A 19,235-nucleotide genomic window follows, 5' to 3' on the forward strand; every position below is an offset into this window, starting at 1 on the left:
CCTGGGTCATTCCTGCAGACCAGAAACAGCAGGAGAGGGAGGGGGGGAAAAAGGAGAGGGAGGGGGGAGCCGCACTCTGCGTTACATCAAAGCCCAGGAGTGTGTTACTTAGCGACGGACGGCAAATACCAGGGCACAGACTGCTTCTAAGACACGCCCGTCTCCTGTGAAGGATGGCTCGCATCTGTAGAATGAGATCAGCCCCTCGCGCCAGGTCCAAACTCAGGACCCATGACCTCTTCTCCCACTCAGTCGCTCGATCCTCCCAGACGCGACGGATCAGCCTCCAGTCTGTGCTATACCAGACCAGCGCCTTGCAGAACAGATTCTCCTCGTAACAAACCCCTGCTGGCTCTCTGTCACCGGGCTTCGTGATTTTGTTTTAAAAAGACGGAAACAAGTGGAATTTTTAACTCAAGTACTGAGGTAGGATCCCAGCTGCCATCACAAGGAAAACTGAAGCATCCTTAGTGTAATCCTGGGAGTGATTCCTCCCCTAACCCAATGCCCTCTCCCTCTCCCCCCCTAACCCAGCGCCCTCTCCCTCTCCCCCCTAACCCAGCGCCCTCTCCCTCTCCCCACTCACCCAGCGCCCTCTCCCTCCCTCCCCCCTCACCCAGCGCCCTCTCCCTCCCTCCCCCCCTCACCCAGCGCCCTCTCCCTCCCTCCCCCCTAACCCAGCGCCCTCTCCCTCTCCCCACTCACCCAGCGCCCTCTCCCTCTCCCCTAACCCAGCGCCCTCTCCCTCCCCCCTCACCCAGCGCCCTCTCCCTCTCTTCCCCCTCACCCAGCGCCCTCTCCCTCTCTTCCCCCTCACCCAGCGCCCTCTCCCTCTCTCCCCCCTCACCCAGCGCCCTCTCCCTCTCTCCCCCCTCACCCAGCGCCCACCTCCCTCTCCCCCCTAACCCAGCGCCCTCTCCCTCTCTCCCCCCTCACCCAGCGCCCTCTCCCTCTCTTCCCCTCACCCAGCGCCCTCTCCCTCTCCCCCCCTAACCCAGCGCCCTCTCCCTCTCTCCCCCCTCACCCAGCGCCCTCTCCCTCTCTTCCCCCTCACCCAGCGCCCCTCTCCCTCTCTTCCCCCTCACCCAGCGCCCTCTCCCCCTGCAATCCTGCACTCTCTTTCTCTACCTCTCTCCCCCTAACCCTGCGTTCTCTCACTCTCTCCCTCTCACTAACCCTGAGCTCCCTCACTCTCTTCCCCCCCTTCACTCTCACCGATGGGAGTAACTGCAGATTATTAAAACCAGAAACACTTCATTAAAAAATCGACAGAATCGTTAACAGCCACCGACTCCAGCTCGACAGTATCCATACCTTACAACAGGAACAAAACTCTATTGTTAACAAAGCTCCTGCAAATGGTCAGGTGCTAAATGCAGATGAGTGGTACTGAGCCAGACCGACCTGGGGGGGGCGGGGGAAGGTGTCGGTGACAGCCCTAGTCTGCTGGGGGGGGGGAGGGGGCGAGATCTGCTGACCATTAACCCCTGACCCCCAAATGTGTGCAACTTGCTCCCTCCCCCCACCGGCCCAAGGAAAGAAAAGTTGGCTTTAAAGAAAAGAAGCTGGTAAGAAAATAAGCCCACAAACCCGCACTTTGTGCTGGCAAACATTAATTGATTGATGATTGCGGCAAAAATCAGCATTCCCACGGCCCCCATCGAAAGGTCTGGGCATCCGTCACACGCTGCGTAGCCAAGTTACTGAAACCACTGCACGTCCCAGGCTACTCATTAAATCTACACCGTCCCTTTGTGCAAATATAGAATTCTCCTCCTTCGAGGCACAGACTTAAAAATTGCCCATCTTTGGCCTTTTCCTTAAAAAAAAAAGCTAGACGCTTAGCCATTGGCCGCTGCCTGGCAACCGCGAGAACACAGCCATCCAATGAAGGTGTCGAGGGGCCGGCGTGACGTCTCCTGTGTGACAGGGGTCCCAGGCTGGGGAAGCAGCTCTCAGTGGAGACATGACATCGTACGTTACTCCTTGTAGAAACTAACTGTTCTACTGCGACAGACACAACGACTGGTTTTATAAACACAGACCATTATTTTTTTTTTTCTTTTTTTTTGGAAAATGGGAAACAAAATATTTCACTCGGGACGGATGCGATTTCCTTCGTTCTTTTTTTTTTGGGGGGCTAGCAATTTGAACTGCGATCCCTGAAAAAGCCCTCGGCCACCAGCGCTTCTCGAAAGGTCACCGTCAGGGAGTTGGCCGTGACGTCGGTCACCGTGACATCACCGAGGGGGATGGCAGGATGCCAGCCGGCGGGGATCGAGGCAGTCGGTCCAACGGGAGAGGCGGCTCCTGCAGACAAGAGGGGAGAAGAAAAGAGGCGGAGTTTGTGAGTCGCTCTCCGACTGCGCTGGGACGCGGATCGCGCCCTCCACTCGCTGATTCCCAAACCCCATTAGCGATAAGCCCGCTCCGCCTTCCCCGCGGGAGGTTCGGTGACCTCTCCCCCCCCCTCCCCCTCCCCCCCCGCCCCCTTCCCCACTCTACGACAACTTGCATTCTCGCACACACACACACACACACACACACAGCGTCGCTAAGCAGCGGAAGAAGAAATTTAAGTAGATGAAAGGAACGGGCGGGGGGGAGAGGGAGCTTTAAAAAGAGAGAGAAGCAGAGTGAGAATGAAATTGAAAAGAGGGAGATGGAGTGAAAAGGGAATGGGGGGGGGGGGGGGGGCCAGGGCGTGGGCGGGAGAAAGGGGGCGGGGGCCAGGGAGCGGGCGGGGGGCGGGCCGGGGGGGGGCAGCCGGGGGTGTGGGGCGGGGGGAGGGCCGGGGATGGGGCGGGGGCAGGGCCGGGGGTGGGGGGGCGGGGGGCAGGGCCGGGGGTGGGGCGGGGGCGAGGGCCGGGGGTGGGGCGGGGGCAGGGCCGGGGGGCATGCCGGGGGTGGGGCCGGGGGGCAGCCGGGGTGGGGCGGGGGGGGAGGGCCGGGGGTGGGGCGGGGGGGGCCAGGGGTGGGGCGGGGGGGCGGGGGCCGGGGGGGGGGGGGGGCGGGGTGGGGGGGCGGGGTGGGGCCGGGGAGGGCGGGGGCGGGGGCGGGGGCGGGGCCGGGGATGGGCGGGGGGCAGGCCGGGGATGGGGCGGGGGCAGGGCCGGGGGCGGGGCGGGGCAGGGCCTGGGGCGGGGCGGGGCGGGGCCGTTCAGGGCCGGGGATGGGGCGGGGGCAGGGCCGGGGGCGGGGCGGGGGCAGGGCCGGGGATGGGGCGGGGGCAGGGCCGGGGATGGGGCGGGGGCAGGGCCGGGGATGGGGCGGGGGCAGGGCCGGGGATTGAGTTGGGGGGGGGGTGACGGAGGGGGGAGCCGAAGGGGAGGGGGCAAGGGAGGGATCTGTACCATTCTGATGCAGGGGGCCACCTATTGCCAATGGCGGGGGGGAACCATGACCGGAGATGGGGGATAAATTCACTGACGATTACTGATCATAAATAACCTCAACGATCGATATCTCCACATCATGAAACACAGAAACAAATGGGGGGGAAGGGAGGGGATTGGCTTTCATTTAAAAGACAGACAGAAAGAACTTGCATTTCTCGAGCACCTTTCACAGCAGGACACTTGGCAAAGATAAAGTCAGCGACAGTGACCAGGAGCGGGGCTCCCATCCTCTCACGCACCTTCCGTCCTCTCCGGGAACACCTCGCTTTCCACTTCTTCATCCTCGAACTCGGAGTCTGGGAATTTCTCGCTCAGGTCCCGCCCGGTATCCTCCGAACACTCACTGGCCCCGTGATTCTCCGACAAGCTGGAGGCTCTGGCCGTCTGCGGCTGGGCCAGTTTGAAGTACTTGTGCTTCCGACTGAGTGAAAACTGGATCCGTTTCCCGTTTTCCCCGAGCTCCCGCTGGGCCGGGCCCGAGACCGAGTTACCGTCGAACCGCCTGGCCAGCGACAGGTGCAGTTTCCCCTTCTCCTTCAGCTTGTCTGCGCTCCGCAGATCCATCCCATAGATCCTCTGCGAATAAAAGGTAACACCAATTACACACAAAGGTTTTTTATCCATCACGTGGGCATCGCTGGCAAAGCCGGCATTTATTGCCCATTCTCCAGGTGCCCTGAGGTGGTGATGGTGGGCCGCCTTCCTGAGCCGCTGCGTAGCTGGTTTGATACAACTGAACATAGGAACAGGAGGAGGCCATTCAGCCCCTCGAGCCTCTTCAGTCATTCAATTAGATCATGGCTGATCTGTATCTTAACTCCATCTATCCTTGGTTCAGTAACCCATAAACCCAATCTCGGTTTTGATATTTTCAATTGAAAGATTTTTGGGGGAAGAGAGTTCCAGATTTCCACTCCCACTTTGCGTGAAGAAGTGCTTCCTGACATCGCCCCTGAACGGCCTGGCTCTAATTTTAAGGTTATGCCCCCTTGTTCTGGACTCCCCCCACCGGAGGAAATAGTTTCTCTCTATCCACCCTGTCGAATCCTTTAATCATCATTTTTTTTCTCGGTTCCCCCTCTCATCACCCGCACGGCCAACACTCACCTGTAGAAGGAATCGCTTCGGTTTAGGGCCTCGTTTCCTGTAACCCAGCGCACGGTCTCTCTGCTCCCTGGCGAAGGACAAGCCAGGTGTTAAAAGGGGAGACAAGACAGGGGTTGGATTATAGTTACTGAACTCTGGGTTCACATTTAACAGAAAAAAAAAACTCAGTGCAATTTACAGGTAACCATAGCAACGGGGCCTGAGGGTCCGTGCTCGCAGGTCGACTGGGGTCCGTAGTTCCAGTGTGACTGGTCTGCCCCACTAGTCCGGTGATCTAAACAGTCAATCATTTCTTCAGGTCAGAGGCCAGAAAATTGCTTGTAAGTTTCAGGCTCCAGTTTTTGAACAAAATATTTGTTCTCGGGATTTGGGCATCGCTGGCATTTATCCCAGTTGCCCTGAGAAGATGGTGGTGGGCCTTCTTCTTGAACCACTGCAGTCCGTGTGGTGCAGGTCTTGTTATTGTCTGTAGAGTTTTGTTTCAACTGAGGGGCTCGCTGGGCAACTTCAGAGGGCAGTTAAGAGTCAACCACGTCGGTGTGGGACTGGAGTCACGTATAAGCCCAGACCGGGTTAAGGACGGCAGGTTTCCTTCCCGAAAGGACATGAGTGAACCAGTTGGGTTTTTACGACAATCCGATAGTTTCATGGTCACTTTTACTGAGACCAGATTTTTATTTCCAGATTTTTTTAAAAAATGAATTCAAATTCTCAAACTGCCCGCAGTGGGATTTGAACTCTCAGTCTCTGGATTATTAGTCCAATGGCGGAATCCGTACCCATTATTACTGCCCATCCCTTGTTGCCCCGACAGCAGTAAGAGTCAGCCACATGGTGTGGGACTGGAGTCACGTGTAGGCCGGACTGGGGATTGGAGGCAGGTTACCTTCCCTAAAAGACAGTAAGTTGGATTTTTACACCAATCATAGAAACGTTACAGCACGGAAGGCGGCCATTCGGCCCATCGAGTCCATGCCGGCTCTATGCAAGAGCAATCCAGCTATTCCCACTCCCCCGCCCTATCCCCGTAGCCCTGCAAATTTTTTCCTTTCAAGTAATTATCCAGTTCCCTTTTGAAAGCCATGATTGAATCTGCCTCCACCACCCCCTCGGGCAGTGCATTCCAGATCCTAACCACTTGCTGTGTAAAAAAGTTTTTCCTCATGTCACCTTTGGTTCTTTTGCCAATCGCCGTAAATCTATGTCCTCTGGTCCTTGACCCTTCCGTCAATGGGAACAATTCGACAGCTTTCCTGGTCATTCTATCCAGTGTCAACCTCAAATTACCAGATTCACTGAGTTCAATTTCACACCTTGAACTCTGGGATTTGAACTCTAGGTTACTAGCCCAGCACCATTAGCACGGCAGTACCGAGCCCAAACATAAAACCATTCTTGCATCTGTAAAAGATTGCTTATGGTCGAACAACCCATTGTCCAAACCGTAGCGAAAACTCTTCTTACTTTTCCTCATAAGCCATGACGAGTCGCGGGTCCAGAATGTGGTCCTCGGGCTCCCACGTGCTGTACCTGCATCAGAAACAAAGAGAGTTCGAGCCACAGATTCAACCACGAGACCATCACTGGGATCATTGTCAGGTCCTCAGTAAATACATCGGGTTTTTTTTTTGGTGGTGTTGGTTGAGGGATGAATATTAAAAAGAAAGCAAGAACGAACTTGCATTTCTATCGTGCCTCTCACACCCTCAGGAAGTCCCAAAGCGTTTTACAGCCAGAGTCCGGAGGGCATCCGAGAAAATAAACGGCTATCATCACCGACTGTTCTATATGTTTTGTAGAGGGAGGTTTCAGCTGTTGTACCAGTGCAGTGAGCACAGAACCAGGAGAGAGAGAAGTCATCAGACCCACAGCAATGATCTGATTAATGGTTCATGGCTGACCCAAAACCTGAAATATAATTATTTGCGCAGGTTTCATTTTTTTTCTAAGGGTTACTGATGGTGCAAATTGGTTCTTAATGAGGGAAAGTTAAATGGGGTCGGTCCTCGATTAACAGGATCACCGAGTGAGTGCAACACACACCACTCAGGTACTCGAAGCGTTAACTAGAGTCAGCAGCCTGTGTCATGGATTGCTCACTCATTCACTCGTGCACTCGCTCGCACGCGCTCACTAACCCAGCCCTCCCCCGCTGTACTGCAGGAATACTGCAGAGCGTCGGGAATCCCGAGAGACATAACATCACATGACTAACTCCAGCACCAGGACAAGCAGCTCACACACACAGCGCGCCACGGAGAGATACACACACACACACAGCCCCACGGAGAGATACACACACACACACACACACACACACACACACACAGCGCCACGGAGAGACACACACACACACACACACACAGCCCCACGGAGAGATACACACACACACACACAGCGCCACGGAGAGATACACACACACACACACACACACACACACACAGCCCCACGGAGAGATACACACACACACACACACACACACACACACACAGCGCCACGGAGATACACACACACACACAGCCCCACGGAGAGATACACACACACACACACACACACACACACACAGCGCCACGGAGAGACACACACACACACACACACACACACACACAGCCCCACGGAGAGACACACACACACACACACACACACACACAGCCCCACGGAGAGATACACACACACACACACACACACACAGCCCCACGGAGAGATACACACACACACACACACACACACACACACACAGCGCCACGGAGAGACACACACACACACACACACACACACACAGCGCCACGGAGAGATACACACACACAGCCCCACGGAGAGATACACACACACACACACACACACACACACACAGCCCCACGGAGAGATACACACACACACACACAGCGCCACGGAGAGACACACACACACACACACACACACACACACACACACACAGCGCGCCACGGAGAGATACACACACACACACACACAGCCCCACGGAGAGATACACACACACACACATACAGCGCCACGGAGAGACACACACACACACACACACACACAGCGCCACGGAGAGAGAGATACACACACACACACACACACAGCGCCACGAAGAGATACATACACACAGCGCCATGGGGCAATATACATGTGCGTGCTGCATGAGAGCGAGAGAGAGAGAGAGACACAGACACACACACACGGGGAGACACACATACACAGGCACACTACACACACAACAATCACACTTACAGACACAGAAACAGAGACACACACAAACACAGTGAAACACAGAAATAGAGACACAGAGATAGAGAGACAGAGAGAGACACACACACAGGAAAGCCCGCTATAATATAAAATGCAATCAATTAAAAAAATCCCAGTTTGGTTTTCTTCATCTTTCTCCAGTTCCACTTCAGGATATTTCACATCAACCATGGCAGCTCTGTGGGCAGCACTCTCTCGCCTCAGAATCAGAAGGTTGTGGGTTCAAGCCCCACTCCAGAGACTCGAGCCCCATAATCCAGGCCGACACTCCCAATGCTGCACTGAGGGAGTGCTGCACTGTCGGAGGTGCCGTCTTTCGGATGAGATGTTAAACCAAGGCCCCGTCTGCCCTCTCAGGTGGATGTAAAAGATTCCTTGGTGCTATTTCGAAGAAGAGCAGGGGAGTCCTGGGACAATATTTATACCTCAACCAACATCACTAAAAAAAATTACCTGGTCATTTATCGTCTTGCTGTTTGTGGGATCTTGCTGTGCACAAATTAGCAGCCGAGTTTCCCAAAATTACAACAGCGACGACACTTCAAAAGCACTTCATTGGCTGTGAAGCACTTTGGGACAGCCTGAGGTTATGAAAGGCGCTCTCTTTCATCTTCTTTGAACTATCCACCACCTTCGATACCACTGACCACTCCACCCCCCTGATAAAGGCTCTGCCCTGCATGGCAGTTCCCTCTCCTGGCACCTGTCGTAACCCAGGGACTACGGCATGGCCTCCAACACTCACTGCTCCTCAGCCTGTACAGTCAACCCTGGCGTGCCCAAGAGTCCATATCCCTGCTCCCCTTGGCGTTATATATTTTATTATTCATTCTGGGGATGTGGGCGCCGCTGGCAAGGCCGGCATTTATTGCCCATCCCTAGTTGCCCCTTGAGAAAGTGGTGGTAGTGAGCCATCGTCTTTTTGAACCGCTGCAGTCCGTGTGGTGAAGGTTCTCCAACAGTCGGGAGTTCCAGGATTTTGACCCAGTGACCACGAGGAACGGCTGATACATGTCGCAGTCAGGGTGGTGTGTAAGTTGGAGGTGGTGGTGTTCCCTTGTCCTTCTGGGTGGTGGAGGTGGCGGGTTTGGGAGGTGCTGTCGAAGGTGAATCATCGGGAAGATGCTCAACAGAAATTCAAGTTCTCATGGTTCAAGGCGGCGGCTCACCACCTTCTCAAGGGCAATTAGGGTTAGGGTTAGGGCCTCGCCAGCGACGTCCACATCCCATGAACGAATAAAATAAATACAAGTTGTGAAGCAGTGGCCCTGACGGTGATGCATCAACGCGCACACACGTGGGGAAGGACGTGCCACGCAGTGCGGATTTAATTAGAAAGAACGTTCATCGTTATCGAAGTTTACTCTCTGTCCCTCAGAAACAGCGACACTGCCAACGAGGGGTCACGACCCCTCCCAATCGTTTTGAGTTTGGCCAATGTGGCTTTGGAGGAAATGTCTCGTCGCTCCCAGGAACCTCTGTCTTCGGCCTCCAGGTTCGGGCTTCGAGTCTGTGCGATTCCCGGCCTTCAGACTTGAGTGAGTCATAGTATGTTCCAGCACAGAAGGCGACCATTCGGCCCATCGTGCCTGTGCTGGCTCTTTGAAAGAGCTATCCAATTAGTCCCGCTCCCCCTGCTCTTTCCCCATAGCCCTGCAAACTTTTTCTTTTCAAGTATTTATCTAATTCCCTTTTGAAAGTTATTATTGAATCTGCTTCCACCGCCCTTTCGCATTCCAGATCAGAACAACTCGCTTCGTAAAAAAAAGTTTCCTCCTCTGCCCTCTGGTTCTTTTGCCAATTATCTTAAATCTGTGTTCTCTGGTTACCGACCCTCCTGCCACTGGAAACAGTTTCTCCTTATTTACTCTATCAAAACCCCTCATGATTTTGATCAGCATTTCCCAGTACTCGGCTCCCCCGCCCCGCCCGTTGGCCAATCCTAACTCCCCGACTTCTCTAACGCCCCAAAGCGCCACGTATTATGGTTTGGTTTTGAAGGAGTCGCTGATAATGTCGGCAAACAAAGCAGGCATTTGTCCAAACAGCAGCCAAGAGATCGTCACCATTCATCGGAAACCTCCAGAACCAGCTCAACAGGACTTGGTTTAACGTCTCACCAGGGCATAGGGTTGCCAACTCTGGTTGGCCGTATTCCTGGAAGTTTCAACACATGACCTCCTGCCTCGAACCGCCCCGCCCTGCCCCCAAACTCTCCCGCCATTGGTCCATCCCCCAGGCGCACTGCCTTCCCACGGCCAATGGGAAAGGGAACAGACTCTTTGTTACCCAATTGGATCAACCTTGACTGTTGGTGAAACAGACCTTTTTTTTCCCCACATCGCCAATATTTTTGTAACTAATAAACAGAAGTGTTCCAAGAAAATGAAAAACAACACGATTCTGTTTAATGCCCCTATGATTTTCTCCCCTGGGTTTTTGCTCCCAGCATCGTCCTGGAGATTCCAGGGCAATCCTGGAGAGCTGACAACCAGACCAGGACATCTCCCCCCTCACCCGCACCGACGGAGTGTCGGCCTAGGTTACAAGCTCAACTCACGGGGGGGGGGGGCTGACCCCCCGACCCCCGACCCCCCCCCCCCATGACCTTGTGAGTCAGAAGCAGGAGAACCCCCAGCCCAGCTGACGGACGCAGTTTGAAAACAAAGATCAAGACTTGCAAACGACATCACACCCAACGAAATAGAAACCCACAACAAGGTTATGGGATGGCAGAGGAATGGGGCCACAAACCTGCACAAAGGAGCAGACAGAGGGGGAAAACTATGGAAGGAATTGAGAGTTTGGATACTTACTTTGGGGGCCATCCCTTCCACTTCACAAGGTATTCCACTTTGCCCTGAAAACAAGCACAGGAGAAACTGCTGTCAGGCAATCGCGGAGTGCAGCACAGATTATTGGCTCATCGGCTAATCACGGTCGCCCGGGACGGGGGTCAGTCGCAGTGCGAGCACGAGTTATGAAGGCACATTGCGGCCACATCACATTCGTGCAGATTTGCAAAGCGAGTTTTAGCTAAAGTGGCTTCCAGTCGGGCTAGCCGTGGTTCCCCCGTGACCACAAGCAGAACCCGAGCGAGGGCCACCAGCCCTGAAAGCAACGTCTACGATGCTGCCTCTTTACACAGCGATATGTTATGTGAAATGTGTGGCTTTCCAGACCCGAGTGAGCATCGTCCCTGATGGAGAGAAGGCTGGTGCGGGAAAGAGAAAAATCTCACACTGGTACAGTAATGGGAGCTCTTCCGAGATTGGAAGTGAGATTTGTTCGGTGTAGAGCTTTACTCTGTATCTAACGCTGTACCTGCCCTGGGAGTGTTTGATGGGTCAGTGTAGAGGGAGCTTTACTCTGTATCTAACCCGTGCTGTACCTGCCCTGGGAGTGTTTGATGGGACAGTGTAGAGGGCGCTTTACTCTGTATCTAACCCGTGCTGTACCTGCCCTGGGAGTGTTTGATGGGACAGTGTAGAGGGAGCTTTACTCTGTATCTAACCCGTGCTGTACCTGCCCTGGGAGTGTTTGATGGGTCAGTGTAGAGGGAGCTTTACTCTGTATCTAACCCGTGCTGGGAGTGTTTGATGGGACGGTGTAGAGGGCGCTTTACTCTGTATCTAACCCGTGCTGGGAGTGTTTGATGGGACGGTGTAGAGGGAGCTTTACTCTGTATCTAACCCGTGCTGGGAGTGTTTGATGGGACGGTGTAGAGGGAGCTTTACTCTGTATCTAACCCGTGCTGGGAGTGTTTGATGGGACGGTGTAGAGGGAGCTTTACTCTGTATCTAACCCGTGCTGGGAGTGTTTGATGGGACGGTGTAGAGGGAGCTTTACTCTGTATCTAACCCGTGCTGGGAGTGTTTGATGGGACGGTGTAGAGGGAGCTTTACCCTGTATCTAACCCTGTACCTGCCCTGGGAGTGTTTGATGGGACGGTGTAGAGGGAGCTTTACTCTGTATCTAACCCGTGCTGTACCTGCCCTGGGAGTGTTTGATGGGACGGTGTAGAGGGAGCTTTACTCTGTATCTAACCCGTGCTGGGAGTGTTTGATGGGACGGTGTAGAGGGAGCTTTACTCTGTATCTAACCCGTGCTGGGAGTGTTTGATGGGACGGTGTAGAGGGAGCTTTACTCTCTATCTAACCCGTGCTGGGAGTGTTTGATGGGACGGTGTAGAGGGAGCTTTACTCTGTATCTAACCCGTGCTGGGAGTGTTTGATGGGACGGTGTAGAGGGAGCTTTACTCTCTATCTAACCCGTGCTGGGAGTGTTTGATGGGACGGTGTAGAGGGAGCTTTATTCTGTGTCTAACCCGTGCTGGGAGTGTTTGATGTTGAAACATGAAGTGTTCTGTTCCACTAACATTCACCCAGGTCTGAAGTGGAGACCAGAAATTGTAAAGATACCAAATTTACAATCTAGATCAATTAAAGGCAAAGTCAAGGCACCAGGTGTGGAACTGGTTTGGAAAGGGGTGTCCAAACCACCCCGGGGACAACACTTGCTCCTTGGACCTTCCCACTCGAGCCCACAAGCCCAGTCAGCGGAGCCTTGTTTGTAGTTGTCAATATTGTCCTGTTTGAATTTCATGGGCCTGGAGATTTGGGAAGGGCTGTTCTTAGCACTGTTACCTCACTGGTGGATAAATCAGAACACCGAGGGCAGCAACATAAGAAGTTGAGGAATCTGCAAATTAATCGGATCTCCTCCCACAGCCCGTGTACACTCTACCCCATCATGGGCTCCACCCACTCGATGGAGCTGCGGATCCCCGTGACTGACATCTGCAGCATTACTATGGGGAATTTGCTTGGTCCTGACTTTCTGTGGGCCAAACATGGAAAGTCCACTCCTGGCCCCAAGGTTCATGTCAAGAATGGAGAGCAATCGCATTTAAATGGCCTTAAAGGAACATGCGCCCACAGTTTAGCAGCAGAATAATACATCGTGTTTTAGAAGTCACACACCGGACGTCACAATGCAGGTGTCACACGTAAATGTGCTGACCTCTCATTCGCCTCATCAATTTGCAAGCTGCTGCAATTACCTGGATTCACACAGGTGGGACCTGAGCAGAGGTCTTAAAGGGCCAGTCCAGGTTAAGGCTAAACATTAAAAGCTTGTTCCAGTTGAGAGTACTAATGAGCAATAGCACAGGAGATCTGCTAGCCATTTATTTAAAAAGTAACTGTTGTAAGATATGGAAACTCAGCAGTCAATTTGAGGACAGCAAGATCCCACAATCAGCAATGTGATAATAACCGGATAATCTGTTTATCAGTGGTGTTAGTTGAGGGATAAATATTGGTCAGGACACCGGGGAGAACTCCCCTGCTCTTCTTCAAATAGTGGCCGTCGGATTTTTTACGTCCACCTGAGGGGGCAGACGGGGTCTTGGTTTCACATCTCATCCAAAAGACGGCAACTCCGACAGTGCAGCACTCCCTCAGTACTGCACTGGGAGTGTCAGCATGGATTAGGTGCTCAAGTCTCTGGTGTGGGACTTGTACCCACGACCTTCTGACAAGAGTGTCAGGCCACTGAGTCACTGCTAACACCTTTGAGGGTGCAGACAGTTTTGGAACCATCTGTGATGCCAGCGGGCGTCCAGTCGAATAGCCTGCCCACAAGGACAGTCTAGACTGACAGGTGGCCAAATGGACAGGCAGGACCCAAAGAACCACCCCCAGAGAAGAAGAAAAAATAACTGGGTCGTGGCTGTTATGTTATCACCGTGGGATCATTAGTGCACAGGATCGCATGAAAGGGCCCCCTCCTGCCTCAACAGTGCAGCCGCCTCACTGGTTTATCAACTCAAACCCAAGGGACAAAAGAAAAGGAAAATGAACCTGCATTTGTCATTCAAATTAGCCAACAGGCAGGCCCAGAGAGTGGCACCGCTCCGATTGGTGCACCTAATTCCCCCTCACCAGAGAACACACTCCCCAGGGAGCGTCCTTTGCTCTAGGAATTCCACTCTGTGACTGTCCATCTACCGTCTCCCCTTGCCCTGCTCTTGGCTCATTCCAGCATGCAGGGCACACTGGCCTCTCCCTCCCCCCTCCATCCCCACTATGAGGAGCCGCTAGGTGAGTCCAGGAGGGACGATTGACCTCACTTCGCTTCCAGTGTGGATATTCCTACACACAGCACACTGGCATCAACTCCGCTGCACACACTATCCACTGGCATCAGCTCCGCTGCACACACTGCACGCTGGCCACTGGCTCCAGCCCCGCTGCATGCTGGCCACTGGCTCCAGCCCCGCTGCATGCTGGCCACTGGCTCCAGCCCCGCTGCACGCTGGCCACTGGCTCCAGCCCCGCTGCACGCTGGCCACTGGCTCCAGCCCCGCTGCACGCTGGCCACTGGCTCCAGCCCCACTGCACGCTGGCCACTGGCATCAGCCCCACTGCCCACTGGCATCAGCCCCACTGCCCACTGGCATCAGCCCCACTGCCCACTGGCATCAGCCCCACTGCCCACTGGCATCAGCCCCACTGCCCACTGGCATCAGCCCCACTGCCCACTGGCATCAGCCCCACTGCCCACTGGCATCAGCCCCACTGCCCACTGGCATCCACCAGGACTGCAGCATTAAGAATTCCAGTAGCTCCCTGACTCTCACCCAGTTGGATCTACGACTAAACTTTCCTGTCCTACACCAAGTGGCGCAGCTACAGCACAGGTTAGATACAGAGTAAAGCTCTCTCCACACTGTCCCATCAAACACTCCCAGGGCAGGTACAGCACGGGTTAGATACAGAGTAAAGCTCTCTCCACACTGTCCCATCAAACACTCCCAGGGCAGGTACAGCACGGGTTAGATACAGAGTAAAGCTCCCTCAACACTGTCCCATCAAACACTCCCAGAGTAGGTACAGCACGGGTTAGATACAGAGTAAATCTCCCTCCACACTGTCCCATCAAACACTCCCAGGGCAGGTACAGCACGGGTTAGATACAGAGTAAAGTTCCCTCTACACTGTCCCATCAAACACTCCCAGGGCAGGTACAGCACGGGTTAAATACAGAGTAAAGCTCCCTCAACACTGACCCATCAAACACTCCCAGGGCAGGTACAGCACTGGTTAGATACAGAGTAAAGCGCCCTCTACACTGTCCCATCAAACACTCCCAGAGTAGGTACAGCACGGGTTAGATACAGAGTAAAGTTCCCTCTACACTGTCCCATCAAACACTCCCAGGGCAGGTACAGCATGGGTCAGATACAGAGTAAAGCTCCCTCTACACTGTCCCATCAAACACTCCCAGGGCAGGTACAGCACGGGTTAGATACAGAGTAAAGCTCCCTCTACACTGTCCCATCAAACACTCCCAGGGCAGGTACAGCACGGGTTAGATACAGAGTAAAGTTCCCTCTACACTGTCCCATCAAACACTCCCAGGGCAGGTACAGCATGGGTTAGATACAGAGTAAAGCTCCCTCTACACTGTCCCATCAAACACTCCCAGGGCAGGTACAGCACGGGTTAGATACAGAGTAAAGTTCCCTCTACACTGTCCCATCAAACACTCCCAGGGCAGGTACAGCTCGGATTAGATACAGAGTAAAGCCCCCTTACTGCACCAGTGTGACATTTTCCATTTCTAGCAAACTATGTCCTGAGATTTCAAATTTTGTGCGATAGCCTCAAGCCCATTTGGAACTAGGCTGAAACAATCCTGTTTCATTTGGGACCCGCACCCAGGTGTCAAAGGCCAACATCCAACCCAAGTCCCCTCAGGTACGCTGACCGTCCACCAGGTGACTGGAAGGAATAGGCAGGGTGCCGGGAGACGGGCTCCAGGCCAAGGGGCGGTCAGTGGCTTGTAGACAATAAACGGTCAAAAAAAAGAGCCTCACAATGTATTTCTAATACCCGAGTGTACAATCAGTGAACGCTCAGTCTCTGTCACACCTGTTGGATATTTGGTTGTGTACACGAGTCAGAAGCAAGGCCCAGTTCACTGTTGTTTACCCTGCTGTCAGCAGGTTGATAACCTGTCAGGTGCTTAAATAAATGTCCTTAATCACAGGGGCCTTGTGAGGAAACAAGAGAACAAGTACCTGGCCCATTGGGGGAGAGAGGGAGGGAGTCGGCAGGACGGGACAGTGTGGGATGCAATTTCTGAATCTCCCCATGCAGGTGAGCCATCAGAACCCACTCAAAACACAAATCCACAGCGCCAACCCGAAACTGCTCCCCTTCTCTCCTCTCCGGGCGAGGCTGACTCTTCCCTACTATCTCACTGCCACCTTCTGTAATCCAATACCGGCTCATCCTCATCTTTGGGCCGGGACCACGAGTATCGACAGGCTATTCCACCTGTGGAGGCCACACAGGAGCATGGCCGGCAGCAGAGGAGCTCGTGGCCTGGGCTGACGCGTCCGTCCGCCCTGTAATCGTGACCTCCTGCCCTCCCGGCCCTGCTCGCTACTCTTTCCAATGTTGGTGGCGCCCAACTCCTCAGGCCTCCATCCTCATCCGATTTGCCCAATACCCTGCATCAGTGTTAACATGATGAGCAGTCCCACAGGCTATTCCGATTAAAATAACATTCTATGTTTCCCAAAACATGTTCAACAATCGGGGTGTGTGTGTGTGGGTGCGTGTGGGGTGGGTGTGTGTGGGGGTGTGGAGGTGTTGGTGGGGGTGTGTGGGTGGGGGTGTGGGATCTTTATAATTTTCCTCCCTTCCTCTCCAGCAGGTGCTGAGTCTGGCGGGAGTGTACAGTCCCACAGCTGCAGTGGTTCCCTGCACAAATGCCCATTTTCACGAGAACCTAAACATGGAGCTTCAACAGGCCAATCGACCAAGGGGTGCTGCATTATAGCTAATCCAGATCCTGCCTTACACACTGGGGCAGGAATCACTCCCTCTCTCCAATACATCCTACCCTTGCCCTGTGCAGTTTTGAACTGACTCCTCTCTGCCCACCTTATACTTTTTGAAAAACATGCATGTAGATAAAAAATAAGGGCAGGGAAAGGGGATCAGAGGATTAGCTCCAGGTCCAGGTACGATGGGCTGAGCAGCCCCGACCTGTGCTAAAGTTGCTAGGAATGCACCAATAACTACTTTTGTAATTCCATGCAGATCGATAACAAAGATGAGCAACAGTGATCTCATCCCGTCTTATATTTTGCATTCTCTGCACTCCAAACGACCCATGTGGGGCACTTGTTATGTTATTAATTGTTCAATAATTTATATCTTTTTCTGATTAAATTGGGGGTTCTAAGAACATCGTTTTGCTGGTAGTTCTTTTGCATAATTACCACTGGTGCCTTTTGCATGAAATAATTTATTGACTAATTAATCTTCTATTAATTGATACAATTAACTCCCAGCAAGATTCGGCGCCAAACAGCAAATAAATGTCGCAAGTTCACAACCCGCTTTGCTCACTGTGCATTTTTAAACTTTTAACACCTTGATTACAATCTCCACTTGCAACATTTTTCACCCTCATCCCTTACATCTACAATTAGTAAATATTCTCAATACTTTGCACCGTTTCATCTTCGCAGATTTATTCCACCGCGAAAAAAAAAACCCCTCCTTTGCAATTGGTGTTGAGCAACACCTGATTTTTTATTTTGCATTATTGATATCTGTTTGCATTAGTTGTTATTTGGTTTAATTATCAAATGTTTAATACAACCCCACCACCCACCCACCCCCCCCCCCCAAAACAAACCTTTCCCCTCCCATCTCATCTCTTCCGGAGGTTCTGACAGCTGCTGGGTTTTAGGTTTCAATGCAGTGTGGTGGTGTTTTTTTTTAAAAAAAAATCCTTCCTTCGCCTCTATCTATTTCATTTCGTTTTGAAAAAAAATAATTTTTTTTTTAAAAAATTGACTGCGGTGCATTAAAGTTCTTGCACCCACGTGCGATTTGCATTTTTTTTTTTTTTTTGCACGGATTACCTTTCTGATGCGCTTCTTCCTGATATTCTCCACCGCGAACACTTGCTCCCCGATTGCAGACAGCTCCATGCAGCCTGGCTCGCGCTGCCCGGGCCCGCAGCTTTCTTCCTGCGCAACATTTTCACCCGCGCGTGCCCGATACCCCCCCCCCCCATCGCTCGCTCCCGCCGGCGCGCGCGCGCCCCCACCACCACCACCACCACCCCGTGCACGCGCGCGTCTCCCTCCCGACGTCACGGCGCAGAACCTTCTTCCCCCCCCCCCCCGGGATCCGAGAAAGTGACATCCAGTTGCAAAGCTTGCATTAAAAAACCAGACGGATGCAAAAATAAAATAAACTAAAAATAAATTAATCGCACGGTGTGTATTTTGCAAATATCGAATTTTTTTTTAAACCCCCCCCCCCCCAGTGGGAGACTTTTAAATGCAGTAAATTGCACGAATTAATAAAACAGTGGGGTTCTTCACAGCTTTAGGAAGCAAATGCTTTTCGCTATTTATTAAGAAAAGGCAGGAGAGAAATAAATCCTTTGTTTCTTTATCTGGGTGCAACTTTGATTGTGAGTGTTACTGCAGCTATTGTATAATTTCCAACCCCCCCCCCCCCCACACACCAAAAAAAATGTTTGGTTTGAAATTAAAACATGCATTTTTCTTGTGTTGGGGGAAAAAAATTAAAATGATGTCTTATTTTTTTTCAAAAAATGGGTCACTAATAAAAGATAGAAGACAGTGTGCCGCCAGCTTCAAGTCATTAAAATAAAGTAAAAGCAGCCAAATGTTTAAAATCTGATGTAAAAACAGAAAATGCTGGAAACACACAGCGCGTCTGACAGCATTTGAAAAATGGAGAGACAGGCTAACATTTCGGGTGTACACACTTAAACAACTTGCATTTATATAGCGCCTATAACGTAGTAAAACATCCCAAGGAGCTTCGCAGGAGCGTAATCAGATAATAAATTGACACGGAGCCACAGAAGGAGATATTGGGACAGGTGACTAAAAGCTTGGTCAAAGTTTTAAGGAAGGTCTTCAAAGAGTTGCCTGGACGGGGGCAGTTGCAACACTCGAGAAGCTCGACACCATCCAGGACAAAGCAGTTCACTTGATAGACGCCCTTGTCGCTGAACTCATATATCCACCATTGGTGCACTGTGGCTACATTATGTACTATCTACAGGATGCATTGCAGCAACTCAACAAGGTTACCCCATCAACATCTCCCAGCCCTGCAACATCAAGGACAACAGCAGCAACATCAGGAGAACATCATTACCTCCAAATTCCCCTCAGCCACTGAGAACGACAAGGGTAGCAATGCCTTGGGGACACCATCGCCTCCAAGCTCCTCTCCAATTCACACGCCCTCCTGACTTGGACATATATCGGCCGTTCCTTCGATATCCTGGAACTCCCGACCTAACACCGTTGTAGGAACACCATCACCACAGGGACTGCAGCGGCTCATGTAGCAGGCCCACCACCACCTTCTCGGCAATAAGGAAGATGTGACACATACTGAAAAT

The 19,235-nt window shown here is 52.7% G+C and overlaps 2 protein-coding genes across 2 annotated transcripts in view; both read right to left on the bottom strand.

Moving 5' to 3' along the window:
• Positions 1-1,104: 1,104 nt before the first annotated feature.
• On the bottom strand, positions 1,105-17,825 carry LOC137305477 (chromobox protein homolog 7-like). The gene is made up of 6 exons (XM_067974314.1): positions 17,707-17,825; positions 10,574-10,617; positions 5,970-6,035; positions 4,506-4,572; positions 3,638-3,974; positions 1,105-2,310 (listed from the first exon to the last, which is right to left on the bottom strand). Exons 1-6 carry the CDS (start codon positions 17,773-17,775, stop codon positions 2,141-2,143), a joined length of 753 nt encoding a protein of 250 aa, XP_067830415.1. The 5' UTR covers positions 17,776-17,825; the 3' UTR covers positions 1,105-2,140.
• josd1 (Josephin domain containing 1) overlaps positions 6,017-19,235 on the bottom strand; it is a 39,019-nt gene continuing 25,800 nt past the window's right edge. Inside the window, exons 5-7 of the transcript XR_010958721.1 lie at positions 18,986-19,196; positions 10,574-10,617; positions 6,017-6,035 (exon numbers count right to left, since the gene is read on the bottom strand). The gene's annotated coding sequence lies outside the window, so the exon portion shown is untranslated. The remainder of the gene's footprint in view (positions 6,036-10,573; positions 10,618-18,985; positions 19,197-19,235) is intronic.

This window comes from Heptranchias perlo, chromosome 40 (assembly GCF_035084215.1).
Source record: "Heptranchias perlo isolate sHepPer1 chromosome 40, sHepPer1.hap1, whole genome shotgun sequence".
Taxonomy (NCBI): domain Eukaryota; kingdom Metazoa; phylum Chordata; class Chondrichthyes; order Hexanchiformes; family Hexanchidae; genus Heptranchias; species Heptranchias perlo.